Below are 27,826 nucleotides of genomic sequence, written 5' to 3'. Positions count from 1 at the left end.
TTTGGACAATAATTTCATTCTTATGCTGCTAAAATATTATCCATAAGAATACATTAAATGTCCTTCATTTGGTGATTTCAGCTTTCCAGCTATCCAGAATTACTGGATTCATTTAGTTGAATATGACTAATGATTAATATTTGCATACTTATTTGTGCATGTGTGTATGTGTGTGTGCACTTCAATTAAATCAGAAAGTGCCAATTGAACCTTTTGGGGAAAAAATGGTCCTCATTTTTAAAATGTAATTCTTAAGAAATCTTCCCACTCAAAAAAAAAAATCACTTTCAAGCAATTGCTTCAAGTAGCTGCTACCTGATTGCTCCATATTATCGCTGATACTTAAAGAATAGCAGGATTTTTTTGCATTCTAATCAGCTTTGAATACTCATTAGTATTGCTGCTGTTTCCTGCAGCTTTGACTTTAGTCACACTCTGATTCAATGCATTGTGACTCTTAGTAACTAATTGGGCTGCATTGAATATGTGGGTGACACAGCTGGTCTAGGAGCTACCTAAGAGCTCCTTGAACAGTAAGAACAGAACAGAGAACAAATCACCTTTGGATTTTTTCTTAACATGCAAAACAAGGAAAGCTGTCTTATGCATTGTATATATAAGAACTAACTACCATAGAAATTACAGACCAATCAAATGTCTCTACCTCTTTTATCCTTTTAGTCAAAAAGCACCTACCACGTGCACAACCCTGTGCTTGGAGGAGACTTAATATTGATGTGAATGGTGACCACATTTTCCTGTGTTAATCATGTGTCCTGATTTGGAGTTTAAAAATTGTGATCACCATGCATTATGTGCATGTATAAACTGACATGAGAAAAAAAAGTTTAGACGTTGCACTAACTGAATCAGAATAGCCTAAACAAAGAGAACAAGCTAGAACTATCAGACATTAAAGAATATTTTAAAGCTATGATCATTAAAACAAAGTGGTACTGGGGAATCTGTGTGGCTCAGTTAGTTAAGCGTCTGACTCTGGCTCAGGTCACGATCTCATGGCTCATGAGTTCAAGCCCCTCGTCGGGCTCTGTGCTGACAGTTCAGAGCCTGGAGCCCGTTTCGGGTTCTGTGTCTCCCTCTCTCTCTGCCCGTCCCCTGCTTGTGCTCTCTCAAAAATAAATAATAAAATATTTAAAAAACCAAAGGGGTACAGATTGAAGAGTAGACATATCAGTACAACCAAATGAAAGCTCTGCAACACACCCCAGGACAAATAAACATTTAGTAGATTATATAACTGGCATCAAAAATCAGTAGGGAAAAGAAGCATTGTGAAGTAATGCTCAGACAACTCCTGAGGAAAAAAAAACCTTAGATTTTCAATTTATAGCATATTCCAAAAGCCGAAGAGAAATCAAAACACTCCAGCTGATTAATGAGTTAAAGGTAAAAAAAAAAAAAAACCCAAACACAATTAGAAGAAAATATAGGTGACCAATCTCAAGACAGGAAAGGACTTCTTAAACATAAAAGCAAGGAAAGAAACCACCACAATAGAAAAAAATGATAAATAGGACCTCATGAAAATGTCAAACTCTGTTATGTTGTTTGGCTAAGTTTATAGACCATCCAACATCTAACCATTTGGCAATCTCAAAATCTGCACTGTCTGATATAGTAGCTACTAGTCAATGTGACTATTTCAGCTTAACTTAAATAACATTAAAAATTCCATTTCTCAGCTGCACTGGGCACATCTCCAGGGCTCAGTCGTCACATGATACTAGTGACTATTAGAACAGATCTAGAGCATTCCCATCATCTTAAAAAAATGTTATTGGATAATGCTGATCTAAATGTTTGATTCCCATGTTTATCTTTCAGACAGACATTTCATACTGAGTACCCAGTTTTCCATCATTCATTACTACTTCGTGCCAAGTATTGTGGTTGGCATTAGGGAGAAAATGACAAGACAAGTTTCTGCCCTCATAGAGCTTATGGCCTAGGGAGGGAGACAGATATTAAATAAGAAATGACACAAATAACTACATATTGGCAACTGTAAGCAGTGCTATAAAATTTTTAGAGCGCTAGAGACATGTGTAGGGAGCTAACCAAGTCTGCATGGTAAGGGAGGCCCCACATGAGTCTGGAGCAGAATGTTCCAGGCCAAGGAAACAGCATGTACAAATGCCCTGCGATGGAAATGTACTAGGCTCTTCTAGGAAGTGAAAGGCAAGTCATTGTGGCTGGAATATGAGCCAAGGAGAGACTGGTAGGAGATGAGAATATGAAGCTAGGCATTAGCCAGCTCATAGAGAACAGTGTGAATTTCATACAAGCTTCAGTTATCAAGCAGAGATTTCATTTTATTCGCTCTAGTTGTAGAGGAAGGAAGGTGGTTTCTGATACTGTGGAAAGACTGTCAAGGAGGTTAAAAAGGTGAGGAATAAGAGTGTTTAATCAGAACAGCTCTTTTCCCCCTGATCTTTTAAATATTTGTCACATGTTTTCCAAGCTTCTCTTATACAAACTCTCCCACCGGTCTATATACATATTCATTGGTAAAATCAATAAGTTAATTGCCTAAAAGAGAATGATCTTCCAGGAATCATTCTTCATAACAAGTCACCATTCATTAAGAACAATAGCTATTTGCAAGCCTGTTCTATGATATAGTGTTTCTAGATCTAGAAATCAGCACCATGGGTGAATTATGAACACATAAGCTCATGGATCAATAAGCCTCATGTTTTGAATGTCACCAGCATGCTGCAGTGTTTAATAAATAGGAAAATGAAATAGAAGGAGCAATGAATTGGTAACATTTGCTCTGTTTAAGGGCCAGACACCTTCTCCACGTTTACTGTTAAGATTTGGCTTGGGACAGAAGACCTAGGTCAGAAAGTATATTCCTAATTATTCTCTTCTGACCATGCCCCCCTCGTTTCTAAACAACCCATTTATTAAAGGATCCTCACTTACTTAAGAGTGCTTAAACTGCCCAGTCGTTCCAGATACAAACTCTTCCAGATACAAAATTGGAAAATCTAAACTCTGTAACTCACCTGAGCACTCTGTGACCACCTCTGTTACATTATCTAGCAACTAAGGCTAGTAGTACTTGACATCTGCCTACTTTGCAGTTGTGACAATGAATGAGATGATGTTTGAAATCCATTAATTTAAAGTGGGTAATAAAAGTGTGGTATCAATGAAGAATCTATTTATAAATTGTGTTTTTTGATGCATTAGTTGAATGTTTATTATTAGGTAGATTTACAAATGTCATAGAAATAGGACTTTCAGGACATGCATGTATTCATTTAACACACACTCACTGAATGCTTACTTTGAATGGCATTCACTGTTCGAGTGAAGAAATAGTGAATAAACAAGACTAAATCGTTGCTTCCGGGGAGCTTAGATTCTAGTCGTGAGAGGCAGACAATAAACCAAAATTTTAAAAGAAATTTTAAAAGAAATAGTATGCTAGAAGATGGTAAGTGTGACGGAGACATTTTTTAAAAAGCAGAGAAAAGGATAGGATGTGGAACAGGGGTGGAATTTTAAATAAGGTGGAAAATGAAAGCCTCCCTGAAAAGGTGGCATTCGGGCTTAAAGGAAGTGAGGGGTGAGCCATGTTGATACTGGAGTAAAGAACATTCCAGACAAAGCAATAATGGGGAAGGTCACATGTTTTCCAAGCTTCTTGGAAGGTCATGGGATAATAGGAGGTAAGGTCAGAGAGGTAAGAGAGAGACTGTGAAGAGCCAGACTGGGGGGGAAGTTAAGTCATTGTCAGGACATGGGCTTCTACTCTGAGTGATGTGAGAAGCCCCAGTGATGGCAGGTGGGGACCAGAGGACACGAACATTAGTGGCATATAAACAATTTACTTTCATGACCCAGGAAAAGTCAATTGTATGAGGTGATTGCAATAACAGTGATTGGATCAGGTCAAATCCTGAGTGCACTTGAGCCTCTCCCATTTTCTTCTTACTAATACAGCAAAATGCTGGAGGTGAAAGTCAGCCTGAATAAGTGAAAGATCAAATGAATTATAGTCTATTTCCAAAGGAAATACAGTCCTATTACCTTCCACGCATATAACAGCAACAGCTAAGCTAATGGCAGTGCCTAGTAGGGGGGCCTGCTTGAGTAAAAATTTATGAATGATTTATAATTAGTCCATTTTTATGGGTTTCTAAAATGCCTGAGAAGATTTTATTTAACTGAGTCATGGGAATGATCAGCCCTTCAATTTCTTTTTGACTATTCATTTGCTTGGCAGACCCTCTGTTCTATAGATGCTGAAAAGGTTAAGCTTCAATCCAGCCCCTGTCCAAATGATAACAAATTGTGAATTTGTGAAATTCAATGAATAAAGATTTACTGTAGCATTAGTGTCTATTTAGAGCCACACAGGATTCTACCCATCTGACAACCTAACCATGCAGAGTGCACAAAATGAACACATTCCAGCGAACTGAATATGCGACACAGAAGTTAATTGCCCTCTGGCCAGTGATAAGACACCTTCAGTAGAAGTGGGTCTGAACGTTTTTAGCTGCCACTGCACACCATTGGCATCTATCCCCGGGACTCTATCCTTAGACTCTTTGCAGTCTGTGCAGGGTAGAACTTGGTTAATGGCAAGAGCTAACATTGATTGAGAGTGCTAGCTGCGTACCAAACACTGTGCTAAATTCTGTATGATTATTATAGCAGGTGATCCTTACAACAGCCCTGTGGGGTAGGCATTTTTATAATCCCCATCTTGGGGGCGCCTGGGTGGCGCAGTCGGTTAAGCGTCCGACTTCAGCCAGGTCACGATCTTGCAGTCTGTGAGTTCTAGCCCCGCGTCGGGCTCTGGGCTGATGGCTCAGAGCCTGGAGCCTGCTTCCGATTCTGTGTCTCCTTCTCTCTCTGCCCCTCCCCTGTTCATGCTCTGTCTCTCTCTGTCCCAAAAATAAATAAAAAACGTTGAAAAAAAAATTTTTTTTTTAAAAATCCCCATCTTGTAGGTAAGGAAGTTAAGAATCCAAGAGATGAACTGATTTGTCTAGGATCATTTAGATTGTAAGCAGCGAAGTAAGATTAGAATCACAGTCCGGTTCTTTGACCTTAACCACTTCGTGTGTTCTAAATACCTACATTAGTCAGGTGGTTAGAAGCCTTACAGCCTGGGCCAGTGCTAGTAATACTGCTTAGATGTTGCTGCTGAACATGTGATGTGTAGCGAGAACACTGCGTGTTGATAGGACTCTCCTATTTCCTCCAACTGTGCAACCACATTTACCCTCTCCTCCTTAAATGTAAATGAAGATGAGATGTCTGCCTAATGGGGTTGTTGTAGGGATCAGTTGAAATAATCTATGTGGAAGAACCTAGTGCCATACCTAGTATATTAACTAATTATACATGCTTCCAAATCCTTTTGGATACCCTAACATGACCTAGCTGTCCATTTTTATCAATGTGATAATATGGATGTTGTCCGTAAAAGGATATTTACAAATTCATTTTAAGGATTAGAAAAGGATAGGTTTTCCATATATCATTCATATCCCCTGTCCAATCCTTCTTTCATCCATGGGCATACATCTGGTAAGTAAAAGCTTTATAGTAAATTACTAGATCATATACAAAAGAAACCAGTGTCCTTGGTCTTTATCAGCCCCAGTTGGGCCTCCTGGCATAGTCCCTAACTGGCTGGCAAAGCTAAGATCAATGAATGCCATGTTTAGTCCTTCAAGATAATTTAACCTCCTTCTTTTTTACTGGGTTTTATTTTTTAGTCCTTTAAAATGAAGAGGCCTTAAAAGTAAAATCAGTTAATATTTGATATGTTCATATCTGATACCCTGAGCCTGGCTGTCAGGAGGGTGCCACAGCTTTCAATTCAGAACAATAATAGAACCGGTAATAGTCCAAGGAAAGAAAGAAAGAAAGAAAGAAAGAAAGAAAGAAAGAAAGAAAGAAAGAAAGAACCCACACATGCAGTGTGACTGTCATTTGCACTTCTTTGTAACAGTCTAGACATACTGTATGGAGTGTTATCCAAATGTGATAATTGGTAACTAGATCTTTGTGCACGTATTGGGCTTACCTATAAATTATATTTTGGGGCTTGCACACCATTATTGGTCTGCTTGCCTACAGCCTTCCTAGATTCAACAGAAGTCTCACTGTTCTCTAAGAAAACAGAGGTCTTACAGGGTCAGCCCTATATAATAGCAACTATTAAATATGAAGCATTAGCTTGGAATTTATAGCACATAACTAGATGAGAATGTGAGTCCCAGTTTTGAATTGGATCTGTGTTTAGTTTTTAGAATTGACTTTTGAATATCATTTGGACATTTCTATTTATATAAAATCTATTTCTTTTCAAAAATCCGTTTGGATCGTGGAACTGACAGGTTGAAACCTGTGAGTGCCCGATCTGATTATTACTAGTACGTTCGTCACCGACTGAAAGATAAAGGTGACTGCCCATTTGAAAAGCAGTTTTCCATTGTTCCGTGTATTATGCACCAATTCCAGACATCAGAGAACTCCTTTAATCGGCCTGATGTTTTTGCCAGCTTTTCAGTGCATCCAGATGTTTAATTAGCAGAGTAAAGAGATAATGTGCTAATAGGAGACTGACAACAACGTATTGGAGAGGGAGGTGGCGGTGGCCTCTGAAATCTATAGAAAATCTGCTAATATGATTTGCTGAATGAGGAGAGAAAGGAGAGCAGAAGGGGACTTCTTACTGCAACAAATCCACGCTTAAAAGTTAGTCATCAGTGAAAAAGAAAGATGTCTACAGAGAAGTAGAAACCAGGGCAAAAAATGCACTGAACAACCAGGGAAGGCAAGAAAGCAGCAAACCGCATTTTAAATCAAAGTAGTGTCTGTGGTACAGGGAATTTTAAACGACCTCATGTGGGGGAAAATATTTCCTGGGTGCCCCAGGGCTGCTGTTCCAAATGTCTACTCTCTTGGTGTTCCTGGCTTTCATTGCCCCCAGCTGTGGTCCACCCCTGTCCGCCTCCACGGGGGCACCCACGTCAGGAAGGGAACAAGCCAAAGAGCTGCGTGAAACCAGCGCTGGCAACTTTCATCATCAGCCTTAAGGAGCCGGTGATCCATCTGAACCTCCCTGCTCCACTGCCAGCCAGGAAGATTAGCATCTTTATATTTACCCTTGTTAAACATCTGAATTAGAGCTACTTGTCTGCTTTAAGGACCTTGGAAGGACTTTAATTTTTTTGCTTGTTGGGGGTGGAATGAAGTGTCCATATGCTCCGTTAATCACTCCAGCCCCTTCTCTTTGCACGTAGTCTCTTGGAATACTTACTGCACTTTTAACTCGTGTAAGAGTCAGCTGTTTATACACCTGTTTCTCCTACTAAACTCTGAGCTCCTGAAAACAGGAAAAGAGTCTTTTTCTCTATTTACTTCCCCAATCATCTAACACAGTGTTTTTGCACCTATTAGATTCTCAGATGGTCTCCCCTCCTCCTGTAACCCTCTGCCCCTCATCAATTCCTCTACCAAAGAATGCAACCTTTATGTGATTTCTTTATTGGTACAACCAGAGATTCGAGAGTCTTAAGTAAATGGTGAAGGCCTACAAAATGAAAGAGAGCAACTCATCACATTCATATACCTGAGATTTATTAGTACTTGCATCAAATAACCGCGGTTAGGAACAAGTAAGCACTAGTTGATTCTACAAATAGAAAAAAAAAATGGTTCTGAAACAGTAGTGTGCCTCAGATTCCCTCACAGTAAATATGCATAATCCTGGGCTTGAAGAAATTCTGATTTAATAGGTGGGGCTCAAAAATGTGTATATTTAATAAGCTCCCCAAGATAATTGGCTACACATTTGAAAATCACTGCCCTGCCCCAGACACAAATTATCACTATGAGAATGCCCACTTCTATTTTGAGAATTACCACTAGACAAGAATATTAGGAGATGTTTTAAAAAACACAAACAAATTCAAGTTGGCAAGCATTTGTTAATTGTGTGCTCATGAATGCACATGGTGTGAGAAATTCAAAAGAACTCTAAGAATAGTTGCTATCCTGGAGGAATGGCCTTGCTGAGGAAGAAGGAAACTTCTAAAGAGAGTGATACCTAATGGAAGACTCTATCCAAATGTACACAGTACAGTACAGCCCATAAATGCTGGAGAATTCAGGGAAGAAAGACTTATGAGCAAAATAGTTTGTGCCATCTAAACTCAGAGTAATTTTTCATGAGCAACATGCAAATTTAATAGATCCTAAACTCAAAACATCGACAGTTACCTTTGTCTGTATTCTAGATTTTTCTCCATCTGTGCATATTTTAAACAGTGTTGTTTCTCTTGAAGCTAAATTTCAAAAAGCATATTTTTTTTCAGATGGTTTGACTGACTGTGTGGACCCTGATTGTTGTCAACAAAGCAACTGTTATGTAAGTCCCCTCTGTCAGGGCTCACCAGATCCTCTTGACCTCATTCAGCAAAGCCAACCCCTCTTCTCTCAGCACACTTCGAGACTCTTCTATGATCGAATCAAATTCCTCATGGGCAAGGACAGTACTCATGTCATTCCTCCAGAGATCTCATTTGACAGCAGGTATGTATGTATTTATTTTGTTTCTTAATAAACAGTGGTCATGGTTTTCCTTAACTGTGAAAGGAAGAGGTCTTCTAAAAGTCACGCTACTTTCCATTCCACACAGTATGTATCAATTCCTTTTTTAGGCATCTCTGGAATGCCCAAGACCTTACTGATTGGTTAAGAGTGAGAAGCCATTTCTTGAGATTCTTTATCGTAAAAGATACACATATAAATGTGTGTGTGTGTGTGTGTGTGTGTGTATACAGTTGACCCTTGAACAACACAGGTTTGAACTTCACGGATCCACTTATATGTGGGTTTTTTCGCAGTACAACACTGCAAATGTATTTTCCTTATGATTTTCTTGATACCATTTTTTCTCTAGCTTACTTTATTGTAAGAGTACAGTATGCAATACGTATAACATACAAAATATGCATTAATCAGTTGTTTATGTTCTTAGTAAGGCTTCTGGTCAACAGTGAGCTATTAGTGGTTAAGTTTTTGAGGTATCAAAAGTTATATGTGGATCTTCCAACTTCATGGGGGAACCCTAACCCCTGTGTTGTTCAAGGGTCAACGGCACACACACACACACACACACACACACACACACGTACAGTATGTATTATTTGTAGCAAAGCACAGATGAGGCTTTTAATGACAAAAACAGGATGGAAGTATAATTTGCAGATTTATTGTTTAGCTTCTGGATTTATCCCTTGAAAACTCCTGAATTTCAAAAGCCAAATGTTAAGTTTTATTCCTTTATGTAAAACATTTCTATATGAAAGATTTGGCTGAATTGGACGTCTTAATGTGAAATACAAGACTTGTGAAAATCTGTCTTCTAAGAAAGCTCAAATGCATGAATTGTCACTAAGACATGAGACCAAAGCCCAACCCAGTAGGTAAAGAATTTTTTCAAAATTAACTTACTTGTTTGAAGTATAATCACATGAATTTGCTCATTGCTATATTCTCTGCTTCATCTTCAGCAATGATATATTTTACTAATTAGCACTAGACATAAATGAGTCACTGAAGTCAACATTTCTGGTCTCTTAAAAATGTCCTCCTGTGTTCGTTCCACTACCTTCTAGATTGTTACAAATGGGAATTTGAAACATGCAAAATATTTGTCCAGTGGCCCCTGTCTACACCGTGCCCACTTAGTTGCATCGTGGTGGGTGCTATCAGTCCCCAGAAGAAAACTCAGTCAATTGGGGCGCCTGGGTGGCACAGTCGGTTAAGCGTCCGACTTCAGCCAGGTCACGATCTCGCGGTCTGTGAGTTCGAGCCCCGCGTCAGGCTCTGGGCTGATGGCCAGAGCCTGGAGCCTGTTTCTGATTCTGTGTCTCCCTCTCTCTCTGCCCCTCCCCCGTTCATGCTCTGTCTCTCTCTGTCCCAAAAATAAATAAACGTTGAAAAAAAATTTAAAAAAAAAAAAAAAAGAAAACTCAGTCAAGAGTTTATATTAATACAAATGATAATCTAAGAAAATTACCACTCAGTCTTGAGCTACACAAAGTAGTAAACGAAAAAAGCCCAGATGTGCATGGAAATTTAAAACATTCAGCAGCATCCCTTCCACAGATTGTATGTAAGAACTGATACTGAAACTTAAGGCATCCTCATTGTTTTGTATTATTGTTCGGGGGTGACCTTTTAGGTGTCTGACAGAACCCCAAACCTGTTCTGCCAGGGGATCGAGTTTGTCTTCTCCCAAGAGACTTAGTCCTCCCCATTCTGAAGTGTTTCTGCCAGCTCAGTAACAGCTCTGGGGAAACTTTGTGATGGGCTGCAGTCAAAGTCATTATTTAGGTAGTGGAGGCTTATTTGTTGTCCACCAAAGAAACAAAAGGAACAAAACACAGCCATTCCCCCCACCCTCCCTGCAGCTTTCTCCATGCTTAGGGAAAAGTGAGTCCAAAACAAAACAAAACAAAAAAGTGAAAGAAATAGCAACCTCCATGTCACGGAGGTATGTTAAATGACTCACTGAACTCAAGTCAAGGGAGACGGTCAGGACCTGAGAGAGGCAGGACATGAGTGGTCATGACCCAGAGCAGGACACTGGCGCGATAAGCTTTGCAAAGTGAAGAGAGACTTCCTTCCTTGTGGTTCGGCTTCAGGCTCCAGCCACTTGCCAGCGCTGGCAGAGTGAACAGACCTATTCCTTACCGTAGCTAATGCCCCCTCCTTCTCCCGGTTTGCCCGAGTTGTCTTCATCCTTTTGTCAAATGCTGCAAGTTATCATTTGGCGCTGCAAGTCACATTTGAATTCAGAACGACAGGTCCCCTTCATCCAGTGGTCTCAGCTATTACAGACCTATCGAATCTGTCAGAAAAGGCGCAGGTCTTTTCCAAGGGATAGAGTTGAGGGCAAGCAGTCTAGCTCTATTGCCTCTAAGAGATCAGCCCATGCGATATCACTCTGGGTAACGTAAATCCGACTCTGTTCACATATATAGATAATAATGGTTACATCGAGACAGTACCTTTTTCATTTGCAAATCCCTCGAACAGGCATTATTTCATCTTACCCTCACAGTAGCCCCGTGAACTATACATCTTTGTGTTAGTGCATTTTATGCATGAGGAAACAGGTTTAGAGAGATTAAATAACGCCCCGCGTCACACAGCCACCGAGTTTGTATCATAGCAGCTCTTATAACTTTTCTGTTATGCCACAGCTGCCCCATTTCAACCTGTCCTTAACTAAACCTGGTGGCTTGGATCTAATTTATACTGGATGAGTTATGTCGGGGTCACCACAAGAAAAAAAAAGTGAAGTTAAAAATCCAGTTCCATTTAATACATTTCCATGACGTTATTTGGTAGAAGAACACGGTTGAATGACGGCTAAGATGGATCTTTCCTATATGCAAATTGTTATTTGGCAATTATTATGTGTCAGGCGTCATACTAAGCTTTTACATGTGCTATCTCATTTAATCCTTACCCAAACTCCATGTGGTGGACACTGTTATTATGCCTACTTTCCATGTGAGGAAACAAGAACTGAGGTGTTAAGTAAGTCGTTTGCCCAAGTTCACAATCAGTGAGTGTCAGAGCCAGGATTTGAACCCAAGTAGACTGGTGCTGAGAGCTTGACCTCGAAACCACTATGCCAAGCCACTTTGGCTCTTTGGAAGGCTGGGATGGCTAACCCTGAAAAGACTTACAGCCCTTATACATCCCTGACTGTGGAGTTGCATGCTTCAGACAGATCTAGAATGTTTATGTGCCATAATCAGGCAAACCACTCTGTTTGTTTGCTTCTGCCACATAATTGAGAGATAGCTGGATAAGCCGATGAAGAAAGCCTTGTCAAGGGGCTCATTTGCCTCCTGGCAAAATGTGACCCCACAGATGACTCACCACTGAATGTTGCCACCATCTGAAGCCTTCGGAGCTCAAGACAGTGGCGCGTAGGTGACTAATTGTTGCAAGGACACGTAAAGGTTAAACATCTGTTCATCCTTGTGCATCCAAGTGAGACTAGCTTTTGTTGTTTCAAGTTTGCTCCACTGGCACGTGAGAGCACATGAAATGTGTACCTCCCGTGCCCCGTGATGGCATCATGTCACTGTGAACATGTAACCTGCCCACAGTCGCATCTCTAGCAAGCCCAATTCGGTTACTGTTTTTTCCCTCAATACCTTTTACCCTGTAGCCTGAGTTTCATCTTTTCGATCTACTCCAACATGACTACAAAGTAAACCACCTATTATATACGTGCTCCGTATGACTTATTACTTTTTAATAATGTAAATAGGTGAACAGAAGCATTATTGATCTTCAGTGTCTAAGCATTTAATCACTATTAATAATGTAAAAGGTTTTTATAAATATGTAAAAACAAGAGTACATTAAACTAAACGACAGCAGTAATTTGCAAAGCCAGACATTTCACTAGCCATCACTAATGGAGAAGTGCATTTAAAAAACAAAATCCTACCAGGGTTAGTGCAACCGCCAACAGCAAGGTCTGGCCAAACTCATTTGTCCGTTTTGTAGCCATGAGAGGCTGACCCCACATCAATCCATGTCAGGCATCTACAACAGAGGTTGCTTAGCATCAGCCCGCAGATGTGTTTTGTTTGGCCCAGCATTTAGAAATTAGAAGATCTGATATAAAAATTGGAAGGTTTTCCTTCCTTAGAAAATTTACGAAGCGCAGCATCTCTGCACCCATGGCCGTGACATAGGTGACTGCCTCTCTGGATAGGATGTGACATGTCTCTCCAGTCACCATTCCCTGCTCCCCTTACACCCGGCTCACTTCCATCCCATTCAATGGCACGCCTGGCCCGGCTGGAGTTAGAGTTGGTAACCTCTGGACTACACAGCTTTTATAGCCTTCCTTGGAATGACCTCAAGTGTCTGGTTTTGTCTTTCTTCTCTGTTTCCCTGAAGATCTTTAAAAATCTCATCTTACCATTTTACTTAATTTGGGGCCGTTTACTATGTTGGTTTAAAAAGAAAAAAAGGTGACTGGCATGAACTAGAAATCACATGAATGGAATGATATTTCCACCCTTAGTTCACCAGGGCACCTGTGTATACCCTGTGAATAGTTGGTATACACTCTGCCTCACACCTTAGGCCAGTCACTCCCTTGAGGCAGGGGATTTTAACCGATGGCATCATGTATCACCAGTCATGACTCAGATAGTCCAGGTCCCACTTGTAGTAGGAGCAAAATGTTTACTTTCTATGAGAAGGACATTGAGAGGCATTTGGCTATTGTGTTTATCACTTAGAAGGGGTTTAAGAACAATTTAAAGATTTAAAAATTTGCAGCAATACTGTTGGGTGAAGTTATGGCAGTCTCTTCTGCCCACTCCTGGTAAATGCCCACCCTTAGTTGAAAAGTTCTAGAGTTGGGACCAAACTTAGTACAGCATTATGTACATAACAGCACTGTTAGCAGGGTGCAGAGCGAAGAGGTTGAGCAAAATGATAGGTTTCTTCTAGTTTCTATGAAGTTGCTATATTTCAGTTTCTTGCTCCATACTGGGATTTATACAGTATTAGCCCTGGATTGTTCTAATTGCTAAATCGTAAATTCTTTCAGGACAAGGACCAAGTCTGATTTGTTCTCTCCTTGTTTTGATTATCTATTGCTATGTAGAAAACTACTCCAAAACATAATGGATTCAAATATATTTTATTATTATATATCATGATTCTGTGGGTCAGAAATTCACACAGGGTATGGCCAGGATGTCTTGTCTTTTCTTGGTGACGTTTGGGCTCTCAGCTTGGATAACTCAAATAGCTGGGGCCTGGAACAGCTGGATAACAGCCAGGAATCTCTCCTTCTACATACAGCCTTTCTACTTGGGCTTCCCATTGGCATGGCCTCCAGCCTTGAGTTTGTCAGAGCTTGTATATGGTGGCTCACGGCTCCAAGAGGGAGCATTCCAAGAGACAAGAAATGGAAGATGCCAGTCTCTTAAAGCCTGTGTCCAGAAATTTTAACAGTGTCACTTATGTTACATGCTGTTAGTTACAGAAGTCACAGAGCTTGCCCAGATTCAAAGTGGGGGAGACATAGATCCCCCCTCATGATGAGAGAAGTATCAAAGAATTCGTGGCCATCTTTAATCTATCATACCACTGTATCCCAGATTCTAACACAGTGCTTAGCAAAAAGCCAGGAAAGAAGGAGTGAGTGACTTCATTGTAGTAAAATTCATATTTGCCAATGAAAAACTCATTTTTGTTGCCTAGAACACACAGATGATATTAGGACCTCAAATAAGTCAATTCCCAAATGTAGAACCAGCCTAAAGGTAAGATTACTGTTCTCCAAATAGCACAGGAACAAATTCATAAAAGATGAAGTGATTATCTAACAGCAGCAAAGTAATTACTCTTTTTTTTTTTACCTTATGAGACATTCCACCACTGTCAGAGCCTGCCCATAATTGACATCATTTATAACTTTGTACAAGCGTCAATAATTCTCTCTTCCTTCAATGGGCTAGATAATCAAAATTTAGAATCAAGAAAAAATCAGAAAATAAGGAGCAATATCAAGAAGGCAATATGAAGGCTGCCGTGAACTGGCTCCCTTTGGTACACGTCGTCATTCTGTCTCATGAGAAAAACAAAGACAAGTGCCCCCTAGCAAATGGAAGTACTATAATGCCTATAGCATGGCATTCTTGGCAAACTCTTGACTTACGCAAGCCTTCCCCCTCCCTTACTACACCCCGCTCGGTAATAAAACCTTGATTCATGCTCCTGATTATTCATGATACCTGGTAACAGCCATAATTACTTAACATAACTTGTTTAATAAAACATGCTTCTCTGCACTTAGTTGAGGTGGAAATTTATACCATTGGAAATCCTGTGAGTGGAAAAATGAATTATTGAATCAAGAGTGAGGTTAAGGTAGGGAAGGTTGCAGGGAGATGGGTCACTGCTGTAGAACCTGCTGATCTTGAATAGGGACTAGGGCTTAAAAACAAGCATACGTGAGCACCTGGGTGCTCAGAGAGAGTGGGTGGCACTCTCTCTCAAAATAAATAAATATTAAAAAAAGAGTAACCATACTTTATAGATACTAATTATTGCTTTTTAAAATTTGTATTTTACTGAAGTATTAGCATGTCCAGAGTAACCAAGGACTTTATTTTTTTTTAATTTTTTAATGTTTACTTGTTTTTGAGAGAGAGAGACAGAATGTGAGGAGGGGAGGGGTGGAGACAGAGGGAGACACAGAATCCAAAGCAGGCTCTAGGCTCTGAGCTGTCAGCACAGAGCCTGACGTGGGGCTTGAACTCATGGACCGGACCACAAGATCATGACCTGAGCCAAAGTCGGACACTTAACTGACTGAGCCACCCAGGCACCCCTAAAGTAACCAAGGACTTTAAATTCTTCCAGAAGAGGTATCAAATTCTTCTGCCATCCCTAATAGAATATCCTGATGTCAGCTCTTTTTTTTTTAAAGAGGCTATGTCTTCACTCATTTATTCAACAGATATTTCTTGAGTGCCCACTGTGTGCCAGGAACTACATGAATGGGAGGAAACAAAAGAAACCACGTCCCTTTATTCAGAGCTCCCCTTACGTTCTAGTGGTAAAGGCAGTCAAAACATCAAGTAAATGCATACATAATTAAATTATTTACAAATTGCAGTAAGTTCTGTGGATTATGAAACATCAGGTTTTTAAGGGAGCTTGGAGTTTATCAACACAGGGGTCTCAAATTCAACTGCTTGAACCTAAGTGGATGTAAGACAAGAGGTATTCTAACAAAAACAAAGTCATTAAATAATGACAGAAGTGAGACTGACCAGGACGTTTTCAGCAGTAGCTCCGAGATGGGACTAATTAACTCAGGTGAGCATGAAAAGCTGCTAAAATTGACACAAACGGGAGACTATTGATAACTTGTAAGAAAAACACAAAGCTTATTTGGACCGTGAGCAGCTTAACTATTTGCAAGAAGCTTCATTCTTTGAAATGTGGGGCTGGAAGTAATATTTTCCTACAATTTAAAATGTTTGTATTAAACAGATGAATTCCATGGGAAAAATCAATCAGCAAAACATTCTCATTTACCACAATGAAAAAAATTCCCATTAACAACACTCTGGCATCATTTATAACAATGGATCCTATAGTTTCTTTAAAGATAATCCACCTGGAGGAAGATTAATCATTTCACTCTTAAGATCGATGAACATTACAATGTTTATTTGGTCCATTTATTCATTTGGTGATGGGCACTGTCCTAGGCTCTGGGCCACAGCAGACAAAGTACCTTCCCCATACGGTCTAGTGAGGAAGAATGATGATGAAAAAGGTAGGGGGCACCTAGGTGGCTCAGTCGGCTAAGCGTCCGACCTCGGCTCAGGTCATGATCTCACGGCTCATGGGTTCGAGCCCCTTCGGGCTCTATGCTGGCAGCTCAGAGCCTGGAGCCTGCTTCAGATTCTGTGTCTCCCTCTGTCTCTGCCCCTCCCCTGCTTGTGCTCTGTCTCTCACTCTCCCTTTCAAAAAATAAATAAACATTAAAATAAAAAGGAAAAGGTAAATGTCAGGTAGGTAAAGTACTTTCAAGTGAAATAAAGATTAGGGACAGAGAGTGACCATTTTAATAATACTTTTTTAAATGTTTTTAAGTTTTTTATTAGAGAGCATGCACGTGAGAGGGGCAAAGGGAGAGAGAGAAAGAATCCCAAGCAGACTCCCCACTCAGCACAGAACCCAATGTGGGGCTTGATCCCACAACCCTGGGATCATGACCTGAGCCAAAATCAAGAGTCAGGTGCCCAACCGACTGAACCACCAGGTACCTCCAGAGAGTGACCATTTTAGACAGAGTGGTCCAGGAAAGCCACTCTGGAGAAGTGACACTAGAGCAGAGACCTCATAGCATTCATCTAGATCTTAGATGATCTTGGACCCTTATGCAATAGATTGTCACACAAGCCAGGGCCTGGCGGCGACTTTTAGGGACCCACTAAATCAGGATTCTGTGGCATTATATGAAAAGAAAAGGTGTAAAACAAACCTTTCTCAACAATTACTATATACTGTGTACTAGGTTTTACTATACAGGGATGGGGTGCCTATTCTCTAGGAGTAGTGCATTGAGAAAATTTGAATAGCTCAGACAAACTGAATAACCTCTAGAAAGAAATCAGCAATAGCCCAGACTATTTTAGTCCTGAAAAGAAAAAAAAAATAGCAGATCCATCAATTAGTGTTGAACTCAAAAGAGATTAAACATATAGAAAGCACTCGCTGATTTGGAATTAGGAAAAAGAAGAGGTAAGAATAGCTTGTATTTTCGAATATCTAAAATCCAATGGTATTCAAGCATTCGTGGAAGCAACACTCACACTTTCATCTACACACAGGTAACCCCCCCGAAGGTCTATAACATGATCATTTGTAATTTTGCTGAGATACAAATTTGAATCCATATGTTTTCTCTTTAACTTTTTCACCAATCTGCTAGTTAAGGTCCTCCAAGTCTATTTGCTAATAGCAGGTTTTTGTGTAGTTAGAATCTAGGAACATGAAAAACATGATACCGAGTATACAACTAAGGGTTGATAAACACACAATACAACAATTACTGAGTAAATTGAATAAGCTAAGAACTGGGAAACGCTCTTCCTAGAGCATCAGCATCTGCAAATCTATCTCGTGTTCACCTTGCTTTCTGAAGCGAAGAACTGCATATGACCTGCCCACATTTGGAAAAGGAATTCCAAGTGTGGTTTGGCCCGGCCATGGTCCCTCCCAGTTCTGTTTGTCTTACCATGTTGCTTTTCCTGAGCAACCTCCTTCGCTTATCGCTTCTGCAGTTTTCATCCTAAGTGGGAAGTTAAAATCATTGCTACTTGCTAATAAAGCACTTTGATCTCGTTTATATGAAAGGTGTTACGTATGTGAAGACGGGATCTCCTGATTTTTCAGACAACTATTTTGTCTAATGCTAAAGTTTAGGAAACACATTATAAAAATTACAAAGTGCTGAAGGTTCCAAGATATATAGTGCTGACTAGCTCCTGAAATCAGCAGTCAACACCTAAAGGTACCAAAAAGAAAGAACGTGTGACTTTCACTTCCTTGCAAACGCTCTTGGGCAAAGAAGAACAAAAAGAAATCAGAGCACAAATCTTCAAAAGGCTGTTCAATTGATTGTGGTATTTTGGCACTCAGATGTTCTGAGATGCTTAATAATTGTGATTAGTAATACCAGTAGCTATCTATCTACAGCTTATCTCAGTAGGAATAGGGATTTTCTGACATTTTATCCATCTTACTGCCCCATTAAGAAATTCAAAAGGCTCAACTCCTTATTACTTACTTCTTAGCCATACTATTTGCTTGCAGTGGCCGTAGCCGGTTCTGTCATCTAAATGTGTGTCTAGAGAGGGCAGAGTAAATGCAGGCTTGGGGAGAGGGAATGAGTGACACGTGGCCGCTCATCTGCACTCCACACACAGCACGTAGAAAGTACGCAGCGGTTCGTGAATGTCTCCAGGAGCCCAGGCCCTATGGAAAGCGATAGCACCATCTTCGTAGGTGAGCTCTTTATGTTCATTTATAGCCACATTTTTTACATCTTAAGAAAGATCTGCAGTATAGCTCAGGCCCCTTAGAACCCAGGTCCAAAGGCCTCCACCGCTGTACCACTTTCGAGCCGTGTTAAGTTGAGCAAGTTGTGTTTTTTTTTTAACCTCTCTGGCTGTTTCCTCATTTTTTAAAACAGGCTAGTAATTGTGTACCAACCCAAGGTTATACTGATACTAAATGAAATAAGATAAAGAAAGTGCTCAGAGTAATAAGTGCTTCATAAGTGTTTTATTTATGCAAGTTTGTATATGTTATATATATTTAACAAGTACCAGGGGACACAATAGAGTTCCATTAGAAAGGTACAGTTCATAAGACAATCATTTTACTGGGTTGTTTTATTGTTAATGACATGTTTATGAGGTGGCTGATGATAGGGCAGGGAAAAGTCACAGCGGTGATGACCGGCAAGGCCGAGCTAGACCTGGTGCGGGTGGAGCTAGGCCTCACGTTTTCCTCGTTTTCCTCGTTTTCCTCAGTGGAAGGAAGAGTAACCCGTGGCCAGGCTATAGCCAATCAGACAGCCTTCCCGTATATTTAAGGCCTATCCATTATTTGAAGGGCAGATTCGCAGAGAAGTGACAGGAAAGGTTAATGAGGTTAATAAAACCCCGTAGGGCTGATTACAAAGAACCATTTGAGTGATGTGTAACACAGGCAAAATCCAAACGAAACCAAACCAACTAAAAACCAACTTGACGCTCTTCGGGAGTCGCAAGGGCTTACAGGACAAATATTTCAGGATTCAAATTCTGGACAAAAATAATCATGTGTCTAAATGAAGCAAACTGGCACTTACGCAGTCCTGAAAATGTGACTGTGTCGTCAGTTTTCTTATTGCTTCAAAACACTTGATCTTTTTCCCATTACTTTGGGGATCTCAGGCATCCAAAGCAAGCCTGCTTTTGACAAGCAATTACCAGGGCAGATGGGAAAATAGCCACCGTCCTCAGGGTTAGTGCCCCCATTTTGTTTTACTTGAAACATCGCTAGCCATGAGGAAAATAATTCTGCTTAAAAAGCTATCTGCATTTTCAATGGCACCACCTTTCCCAGAATGTCCTAGAATGTTGATGGGTAATGCTTCCAGCTGCTTTTAACGTTACCCATTTAGTAGGTATTATTTATTTGGGCCAGTGACCAACTGAGTGGGATTAAATCTGCCCGCTCTATTTCAGTAAAAACTAATGAGATTTTATTGGGTTTGCATATGAACATTCACTGCATTCACATTTTCAGAACATGAAAACAGGTTTGTGCTATGACATTAAGTATTTTCATGGTGCTGTACCCGCTTAGCATGTATCGAAAACCCAGCCTGTGCTGTGTGGAAACCCCCCAAATATCTGAATATTAGAACCCTCAAATGTATTTAAATTATGAGATACCACATCGTAATTGTATGGCAATATATAAAGGAATGATGGGGTTAGTGTTCATAAATTAAGCATGCGAGGGGGACTGTTCATTCATTCTTCCCAGTCACAGGGGCACCATTTAATTCCCTGAAGTAGTCAATTAGCAAACAAAACTCTCGTGAGGAGAAAGTCCTCATGCACCATCCGGAATGCTGGCTTCTAATAAATGAACTGTAAGGCATCTGTCGCACAGGAACCTCAAAGCAGTCTCTGAAACCTTTGAAGCAGTGCCATGAGGGTAGGTTCTAAGTATCTTACATCTTCACGTAAAAATATTTGCGTTGAAAGTCTACGAAGCTCTCTTGAGCATGTGCTGTGTACAGTCCTTGCCCTGAAGTAGACTATCTAATAGAAAAGACACACAGATATATAACTCTTATCCAAGACACAGGCTATGACTAGTGCAATAACACGAATCCAAACACTGTCTAAAGAGAATAACAAGGATGGGGGGAAATTGACACTTATTTGACACGGACAAATCAGGTTAAAACATGTTTTCATTTTATGATCTCTGGATTTGAAGGAACCCTACGGTTCATCTCATAGTCCAACCTCCACTTTGTCATGACAGCTTCAACACAACTCCCCAAACTATAATTTGGCAGGGGTGCCTGGGTGGCGCAGTCAGTGAAGCGTCCGACTTCGGCTCAGGTCATGGTCTCTTGGTTCGTGAGTTTGAGCCCCGTGTGCTGACAGCTCAGAGCCTGGAGCCTGCTTCCGAATCTGTGTCTCCCTCTCTCTCTCTGCCCCTCCCCCGCTCGCTCACTCGCTCTCGCTCTCTCTCTCAAACATAAATAAACATTAATAAATTTTGTAAAAAAATATACGATTTGGCAAACCGTTTATATAGATGAGTTAAAAATTCATGCCTCACAGATTTATTTCATCACGGTATGATTGTGAACCAGTTAGTGACTTGCCTGCCTTTATATGGCTTATGTCCTGTGCCTCCCTCTTCAGCAGTACATACACTTTGATCGGCTGACCGTGTTCTGGTCTTGCTTTCACTAAAACAGTTGTTCTCAAACTTTGGTCTTTAGCAGCATCAGCATCACTTGGGAACTTGCTACAAATGCACATTCTCGGGCTGCATTCCAGACCCATGACTCAGTAACTGGGGCTGGAGCCCAGGGGACTGTTTTACCAAGCCCTCCACGTGATTCTGCTGTGTGATCAAGTTTGAGAACCCCTCAGGGCACCTGGGTGGATCAGTCAGCTGAGCGTCCAACATCGCTCAGGTCATGATCTCACGGTTGACCAGTTCGAGCGTCGGGCTCTGTGCTGACAGCTCGGAGCCTGGAGCCTGCTCTGGATTCTGTGTCTACCTCTCTTTCTGCTCCTCCCCTACTCACGCTCTGTCTCTCCCTGTCTCAAAAAAAAAAAAAAAAAAGAAAAGAAAAAAAAAAAAAACATTAAAAAAATTTTAAAGAAAAAAAAGTTTGAGAACCACTTATCTGTATATGAGAAAGATTACCGGGAGGGACTGAGCACCAATACCACAGTTCCTGAATTACACTCTAAAGAGAAGAGCCTTTCTCCAGTACATGATGGCAGTGGATGAGCTGTTTTAGCCCAAGTGACACAATCTCCAACCGTGCAACTTGACAATATAATAAGCCTGCGGGGATGTCGGGAAGCATTGAGCCACACCTCCTTTGCCGCAGGTTTCTGTCCCAAATAACGAATCCTAGAAGAATTTTCAGGGCAGGATTCCAGCACTGGTGAGCGGAGGACCCACACGGCCTCTCTCATCCCGGTCCTCAACACTCTCTCTTGACCAGAGCTGTCAGCTCTGGAAAGGATTTCATCTGTTCCTACGGAGAAAACAACCTAACCTGCCCAGCTGCCGCTAGATCCCCTGCTGGCCAGGACCTTGATTTTGAATGTTACCCTTCAAAGGTTGCTTGTGCTCAGGTTAGCAACAAAAGCAAATAGTTACAACTTCCCCGGCCCAGCGCCTCATTTTCCTTAGGAAACATTTTAATCAGAAATACAATGCAGTAAATTACATCTTCTTTCAGCAGTTTAGTTTTCAGTGTTGTTTTTCAAACCAACTCTTGGGCTTGAGGTTGAGGTTTTTGCCTGAGGTGTTGAATGAATATTGGAAATTTGACACTGAAGACAAAAGACAGCAAATAAGAAAAGAGGAGAAAGGAACCAAAAGTGTATTGAAGGCTAGGGATAATTTGACTATGCCATGAAAATAGCGAATACAGGAGGAATTAGACCTTTTGCATCAGAATGGTCTAACAAGCAGCTTGTTAGTTAAATAAGGCTCCGGGTAAAGTGTATTCTGACTTGCATTTCCCAGGATGCCTGCTCTTCAGACCGAGCTCCAGACGCCTAGGGGATGCGGCATTTAGTTAAAGGGAGAAGCGGTTCCTTCGGTTCCTTCGGGCTTGCCGCTTTAGCATAGTGACAGTGAGTTAGACAGCTTGGCAGCAGCCTGTATTCTCCACAGAAAGAGAAAACAAACACTTGGGGAGGGGTGATCTTCCCCGTACGTGTTCCTAAAGTCACATTGGTCATGTCCATCTAAGTTCAAGCTCATCTTGCTCTAATCCAGATCAGCAGGGAGAGGTTCTTGTTCTGAAAGATTCAAGGAAGGAAAGCATCCCAGCCACGTCTGTGAATCAAAGAAGGAGAGTGAGCACCAAGTACACGAACGCACACACAATCCACACAAAAGACCGTCATGCTGGGCGCGTACCTGCTGTACACATTTGCAGAGCCAGCTTTTTGACAGTCGCCTCTGTTACCTGATTTGAAAGACTCAGTTCCATATATTTAATTTAAAAGTTTCAGAAAAGGACAGGCCCTTGAAGGATTAGGATTCACATTGACAGTAGTTTTGATGTGGCAAAAATTTAAGAATTCAAGATGTTTCCCCAAGACGGGCCAGGGACAGGCCAAGTACAAATACTTCCTTTAGGTGGTGATTTGAAGACACCAGAGACTCTCTGGGAAAGGAAACAGGGAGACCCCCCAATCGGAATGATGAAGAGCACAGAAAGTAAGGTTGTGGTCCCACCAAAGCCAGCCCCCCGCCATACCCAGCTCACTGCTTCAACAAGGGCCTAACCTAGGAAAAAGATGAATTCTATAGGTCGCCTGGGATAGGAGAAGCATAATCCCAACCGATGATGTAAATGGGGGGGAGAGTACATTTCAGTGGCTGTGTGACTCAGGAAAAATAAAGTAGGTACAAGGCTACCATCTACAATTATGAATAATTGAGTTTAGAAGCTAGGAGTGCACAAAACAGCAGTTGAGCTAAACAAAGTGGCACAATACACCCTATTTGCAAGAGTATGTTTGAAGGCTCCCTAAGGGCCATCTGGAGCAGGAGTAGCCTGGGGAAGCAAGCAGACTCAAGAGCTTTCTTTTGAAATGGAGCATTTGCCTAGGAAGATGTTTTCCCTAGATTTCTGCATGCGGTGCCAATCAAGATTACTGCAAATTAAAACTACTTTAATACCGTCCCGAAATTTAGACAACTTCCACTGACGCAGGATGACTGATGTTGGTCGAAGATTACAGTAAGTACTAGTAATCCAGGAATGAAAGGAGCTAAGAGTTATTCTTGTAAAAAATGGATGACATGGAGTGTGTAAATAATGGGAGCAAATGCAGCAGGAAATCTTAGAACATTTAAAGTCTAATACATTACAAAGAGAGTTCAATGCTGATAAATGTAGAATAATAAGTTTTATGGGGCTTTATCATATGCTATAAGTTGGTGTGCATCATAAAATATGAGAAATAAAAAAATAGGGTAGTTGGAAGACAAGTTTGCACGTTATTTATGAATGATGAAGAGTGAAATGAATGAGAAGAAGAACAGGTAGACAGTGTCTTGAATAATGATGACTTTGATGAGTCGTTATCACACAAATCCATGTGCTTCATAAAATAGGAGGAATATTAAAGAACAGAAGACTCAAAAGACAAGACTACTCAGAATGAGGCACAGAATGGAGGAAGAGAGGAATCCAAGAGAAATGCACAGAATAATGATGACTTTTATGAGACTTTCACTCACCAGCCTGGATCCTTCATAAATATAAACTGTATAGAAAATAAAAGAGCAGCAAAGAAAAGAGACACGTCTGTGTCTGTCATAAAATATGAGCAAATAATGCCAACTAGGCTTGACAAAATAAAAACAAAAATAATTGAGCCTAGAACAGCTGTGGGAAGACACAGCTGGATTAATATGAACAAATAAAATGAGTACGCGTAGAATTGTCTTGCCAAAAGGGAATCAGCGACCACCTAGGTAGGCTTTATTGTTGCAAAGGCCACCTTGTTAACTGGTAGAGCCTTGGCAAGTTTGGAATTACCCCCTGCCCCCGCAAAAAGACATCAGCACTTAGGGCTCAGGAAGACATGTTTAACTGATTTTCGAGTATCTCTTCTCAGCCTCTCTAGCTCCAATCCCTATATAGTTTGCAGGAGATTTTCTCAGCTTGTTTCTACTTAGTCTCTACCCTCCTTGTCGAATGTTCTATAAAGACCTTCCAAAGGTTACTGTATAAAGCTACATGTTTTTGTTACATTGGACTTAGAACCTGGGACCAGATCTATCAGGATTAGTTCAAAATCCAGAATTCAATGACTTTCAAATAAATGTCTTCTCGATTAGAACAAATGGTATTTCAAAATCTCAAACTGTCAAAATCTCCCCCCCAAAGACTGGGAGAATCAGACAAGGCAAAGCAAGTGCCAATATGCCATTTGCATACCATTCAGAGCCATGATTTACAGAACTCATAAAATGCACAGCTCACTGGAAAAAAGAAAGCTACTGTCTTATGTCAGAACTAGGAATGTTGGTCTGGGAGCTCAACACACAAAAACACAAATAGCAACAGTTAATGCGAGCTTACTTTTGTGTAGTACTTAATGGCTTATAGTTTGTTTGGGGGGGAAAACCTTAGGTAATGCAGGGTAAATCCTATTAGCATAACATATCCAATTCATCTGATTGTGATAGAATTTAGTAGTGAAGTTTATTGGCTATAATATATAAAACAAACTTTGGATGGTAACCGTCTTGATTTTCAGAGATGTTTTTCTCTCTCAAATGATCTTTGTGGCTATGAGCCTTGAGATACAATGCCTCAGCTTGCTAATTCTGTTCAAAGAAGGTATAATGCCAGGGTGGAATTATTATGGTTACTTTGGAAAGTCATGTTTGCCCAAATAACATGGCCCTCTTTAATCCAAACTTGAGATTCCCTGGATTGACTGAATCCCACGTGGTGAAAAAATAACATTAAATCCCTAGGAATAACATCACTGACCTTGCTCAACGTTCCTTAACACTACCAACTCCAGCTATAAAATGCACATTCTAGAGCTCAGGGCTACCAAAGCTAGGATTTGAATCCCCCTTCCCCCGCCCCCACCCCCGCCCCCTCTGCCACCCTCAATAATGGCAGACTAGCAAAGTTCTTTGCTTGGAATTCGCTCCTGGGCCCTCTTCTTAACTGTCAAGCTCCTGAAATTTGTTACAACTTGACCAGGCTAGAAAACCTACACATTTTACTGGATTATATCTGGGAGCTAGCCCTGTTTAGGGGCTAATTTAATGAAACTCTATTTTTTTTTTTTTTTGGCAAGGGTGAAACTCCTTTCTTTAAAGGGAAAATCTCCTGAACTATTTTATTTCAATCAGGCAAGAGAAATGGAATGCTGTAGCCAAGGACCATGTCTCTTTTACAGACTAACTCTTAAAATTTATTCAACTAAGTCTGCTTTATTAAAAAATTGTTTTTCCTGAAAAGGCAATTTGTCAATATGTATCAAGAGCCTTAAAAATGTTCACACCTACATATGTCAATGCATAAAAAAATGCACACAACAAAATGATATTGCTAATTACCTCTGAGGAGAAGACTAAGACCTGGGGGGGGGGGGATGGTGAGCAGAGACTTGAGTCATATGTACGATAGATTCATGTATTAATTAATGTAATCAATTTTATTTTTAATAAGAGAAAAATATTCTTCCACAACTGGGACTATCTCCCAAGAAAATAATAAGAGATTCGATGCAGGAAAAGTTAAGAAACTACTAAATGTCCTAAAATAAAGGATGGATCAAACAAGTTAAAGAATATGTTGTTTTAAGGCTATATTGTATAATAACAAATGATATATTAAGGAATTTCTGATTATATTGGACAATGTTAACAATACACTGTTAACTTAAAAATATCAGGATACAAATCTATACTGAGTATAATCCCAATTTTGATGGGTAAAAAAGATATACATGCCATTCTCAAAATGTTATTAGTAGTTACTACTGGTTGGTGAAATTACTATTTTCTTTGTTCTACTTGACTGTGTTTCCCAAAGTTTCTCCATCTTGGCTTTTAGAATCTAGTTGTAACATGCTTTTATATTTGCCTTTGATCTTGTGTTGCAGGCGTGCTTGTGTGATTCGAGGCCAAGTGGTGGCTGTAGATGGAACCCCTCTAGTAGGGGTGAATGTTAGTTTCTTGCATCACAGTGATTATGGGTTTACCATCAGCCGGCAAGATGGAAGGTACGTCAGTATTGCTTCTAATCGTTGTGGGGGCCAAATACTGACTTCTAGCTGTGAATCAAACCAGGGCTCAGCTGATGCAGTGTTTATAAACCCATCTTCCTTCGAGCTGTATTTGGGAAAGTCATTGGTGATATTTATTTCCTCTATTCCCCAACTAAATCAAACCATATTTCCCTTCTAACCATGCACTATCATTCAAGCCTTCTTGAAACCTTGGCCATGTGGAAAGTTTTCTACCCTTCATCCAATTCCATTAATCAATCCAGCTTCAAAATTCAGTGAGATGATGCAGGTGATAAAGAGGGAGCCGTGGAACACTTAGGCTATTCTCCCATGGCAGCCTCAAAATATTTCAGAAACGAAGATGTCCAGGGGCACCTGGGTGGCTCAGTCAGTTAAGCATCTGACTTTCGCTCAGGTCATGATCTCATGGTTTGTGAGTTCGAGTCCCACATTGGGTGAGCTCAAGCCCTGCTTCAGGTGAGCTTGAGCCCCACTTCGGGTGAGCCCCGCTTTTCTCTCTTGCTCTTTCTCTCTCTCTCTCTCTCTCTCTCTCTCTCTGTCCCTTGCTCACTTGCACTCTCTCTCAAAAATAAAATAAGAGTTTAAAAGAAAAAAGAAATGAAGATGTCCAAAAGGTTTCTTCCAAAAGTACAGAATTCATCCTCATTAAGATATAATGGTGTCTATATAAGTATAGTGATTTAACTTTAACCACCAAGCTACTCTAAGGGCTTCTCAGGTTCTCTGAGACCTGGGAAGCAAGACCACTAAGTAAAATCTTTTCATCCCAGAAAAGGATTTGCTCACAAAAACATTTTTGTTTATCGTTTAGATAGACATTTGTTCAGACAATATTGTTCAGAATAGGCCCATGTGTCCAGCTTAAAGGTACCTATTTAGGACTCACAGGAACATCATAATAATGGCCTTGAGGTGCCCTAGTCTCCAGATGGCTACCCTTAAAATAACTGCTCACAACAAGCTGCTTTGGTAGTCACATAAAGAGATGTTGGCTGGAGCTTTATCACAGTGTGAGAATCTGATTTCAAGAACCAACAATCAAACCTTAGTCATAACCACTTCAGAATTGTTAATTGTTCAACCTGGGTTATGCTGGATTTATTTTTTCAACTGCTTATCAAGAAAATGCT

General features: G+C 40.5%; 1 protein-coding gene across 1 annotated transcript in view; it reads left to right on the top strand.

The window, feature by feature from the left end:
* Positions 1 to 27,826, top strand: part of TENM1 (teneurin transmembrane protein 1) — a 768,359-nt gene that overhangs the window by 594,679 nt on the left and 145,854 nt on the right. The window contains exons 16-17 of the mRNA XM_043570666.1: positions 8,373 to 8,589; positions 26,550 to 26,669. Of these exons, the coding sequence (XP_043426601.1) occupies positions 8,373 to 8,589; positions 26,550 to 26,669 (337 nt within the window). The remainder of the gene's footprint in view (positions 1 to 8,372; positions 8,590 to 26,549; positions 26,670 to 27,826) is intronic.

This window comes from Prionailurus bengalensis, chromosome X, assembly GCF_016509475.1.
Source record: "Prionailurus bengalensis isolate Pbe53 chromosome X, Fcat_Pben_1.1_paternal_pri, whole genome shotgun sequence".
NCBI lineage: Eukaryota > Metazoa > Chordata > Mammalia > Carnivora > Felidae > Prionailurus > Prionailurus bengalensis.
The sequence above is the reverse complement of the archived record's forward strand: the minus strand, read 5'-3'. Positions and strand labels throughout refer to the sequence as shown.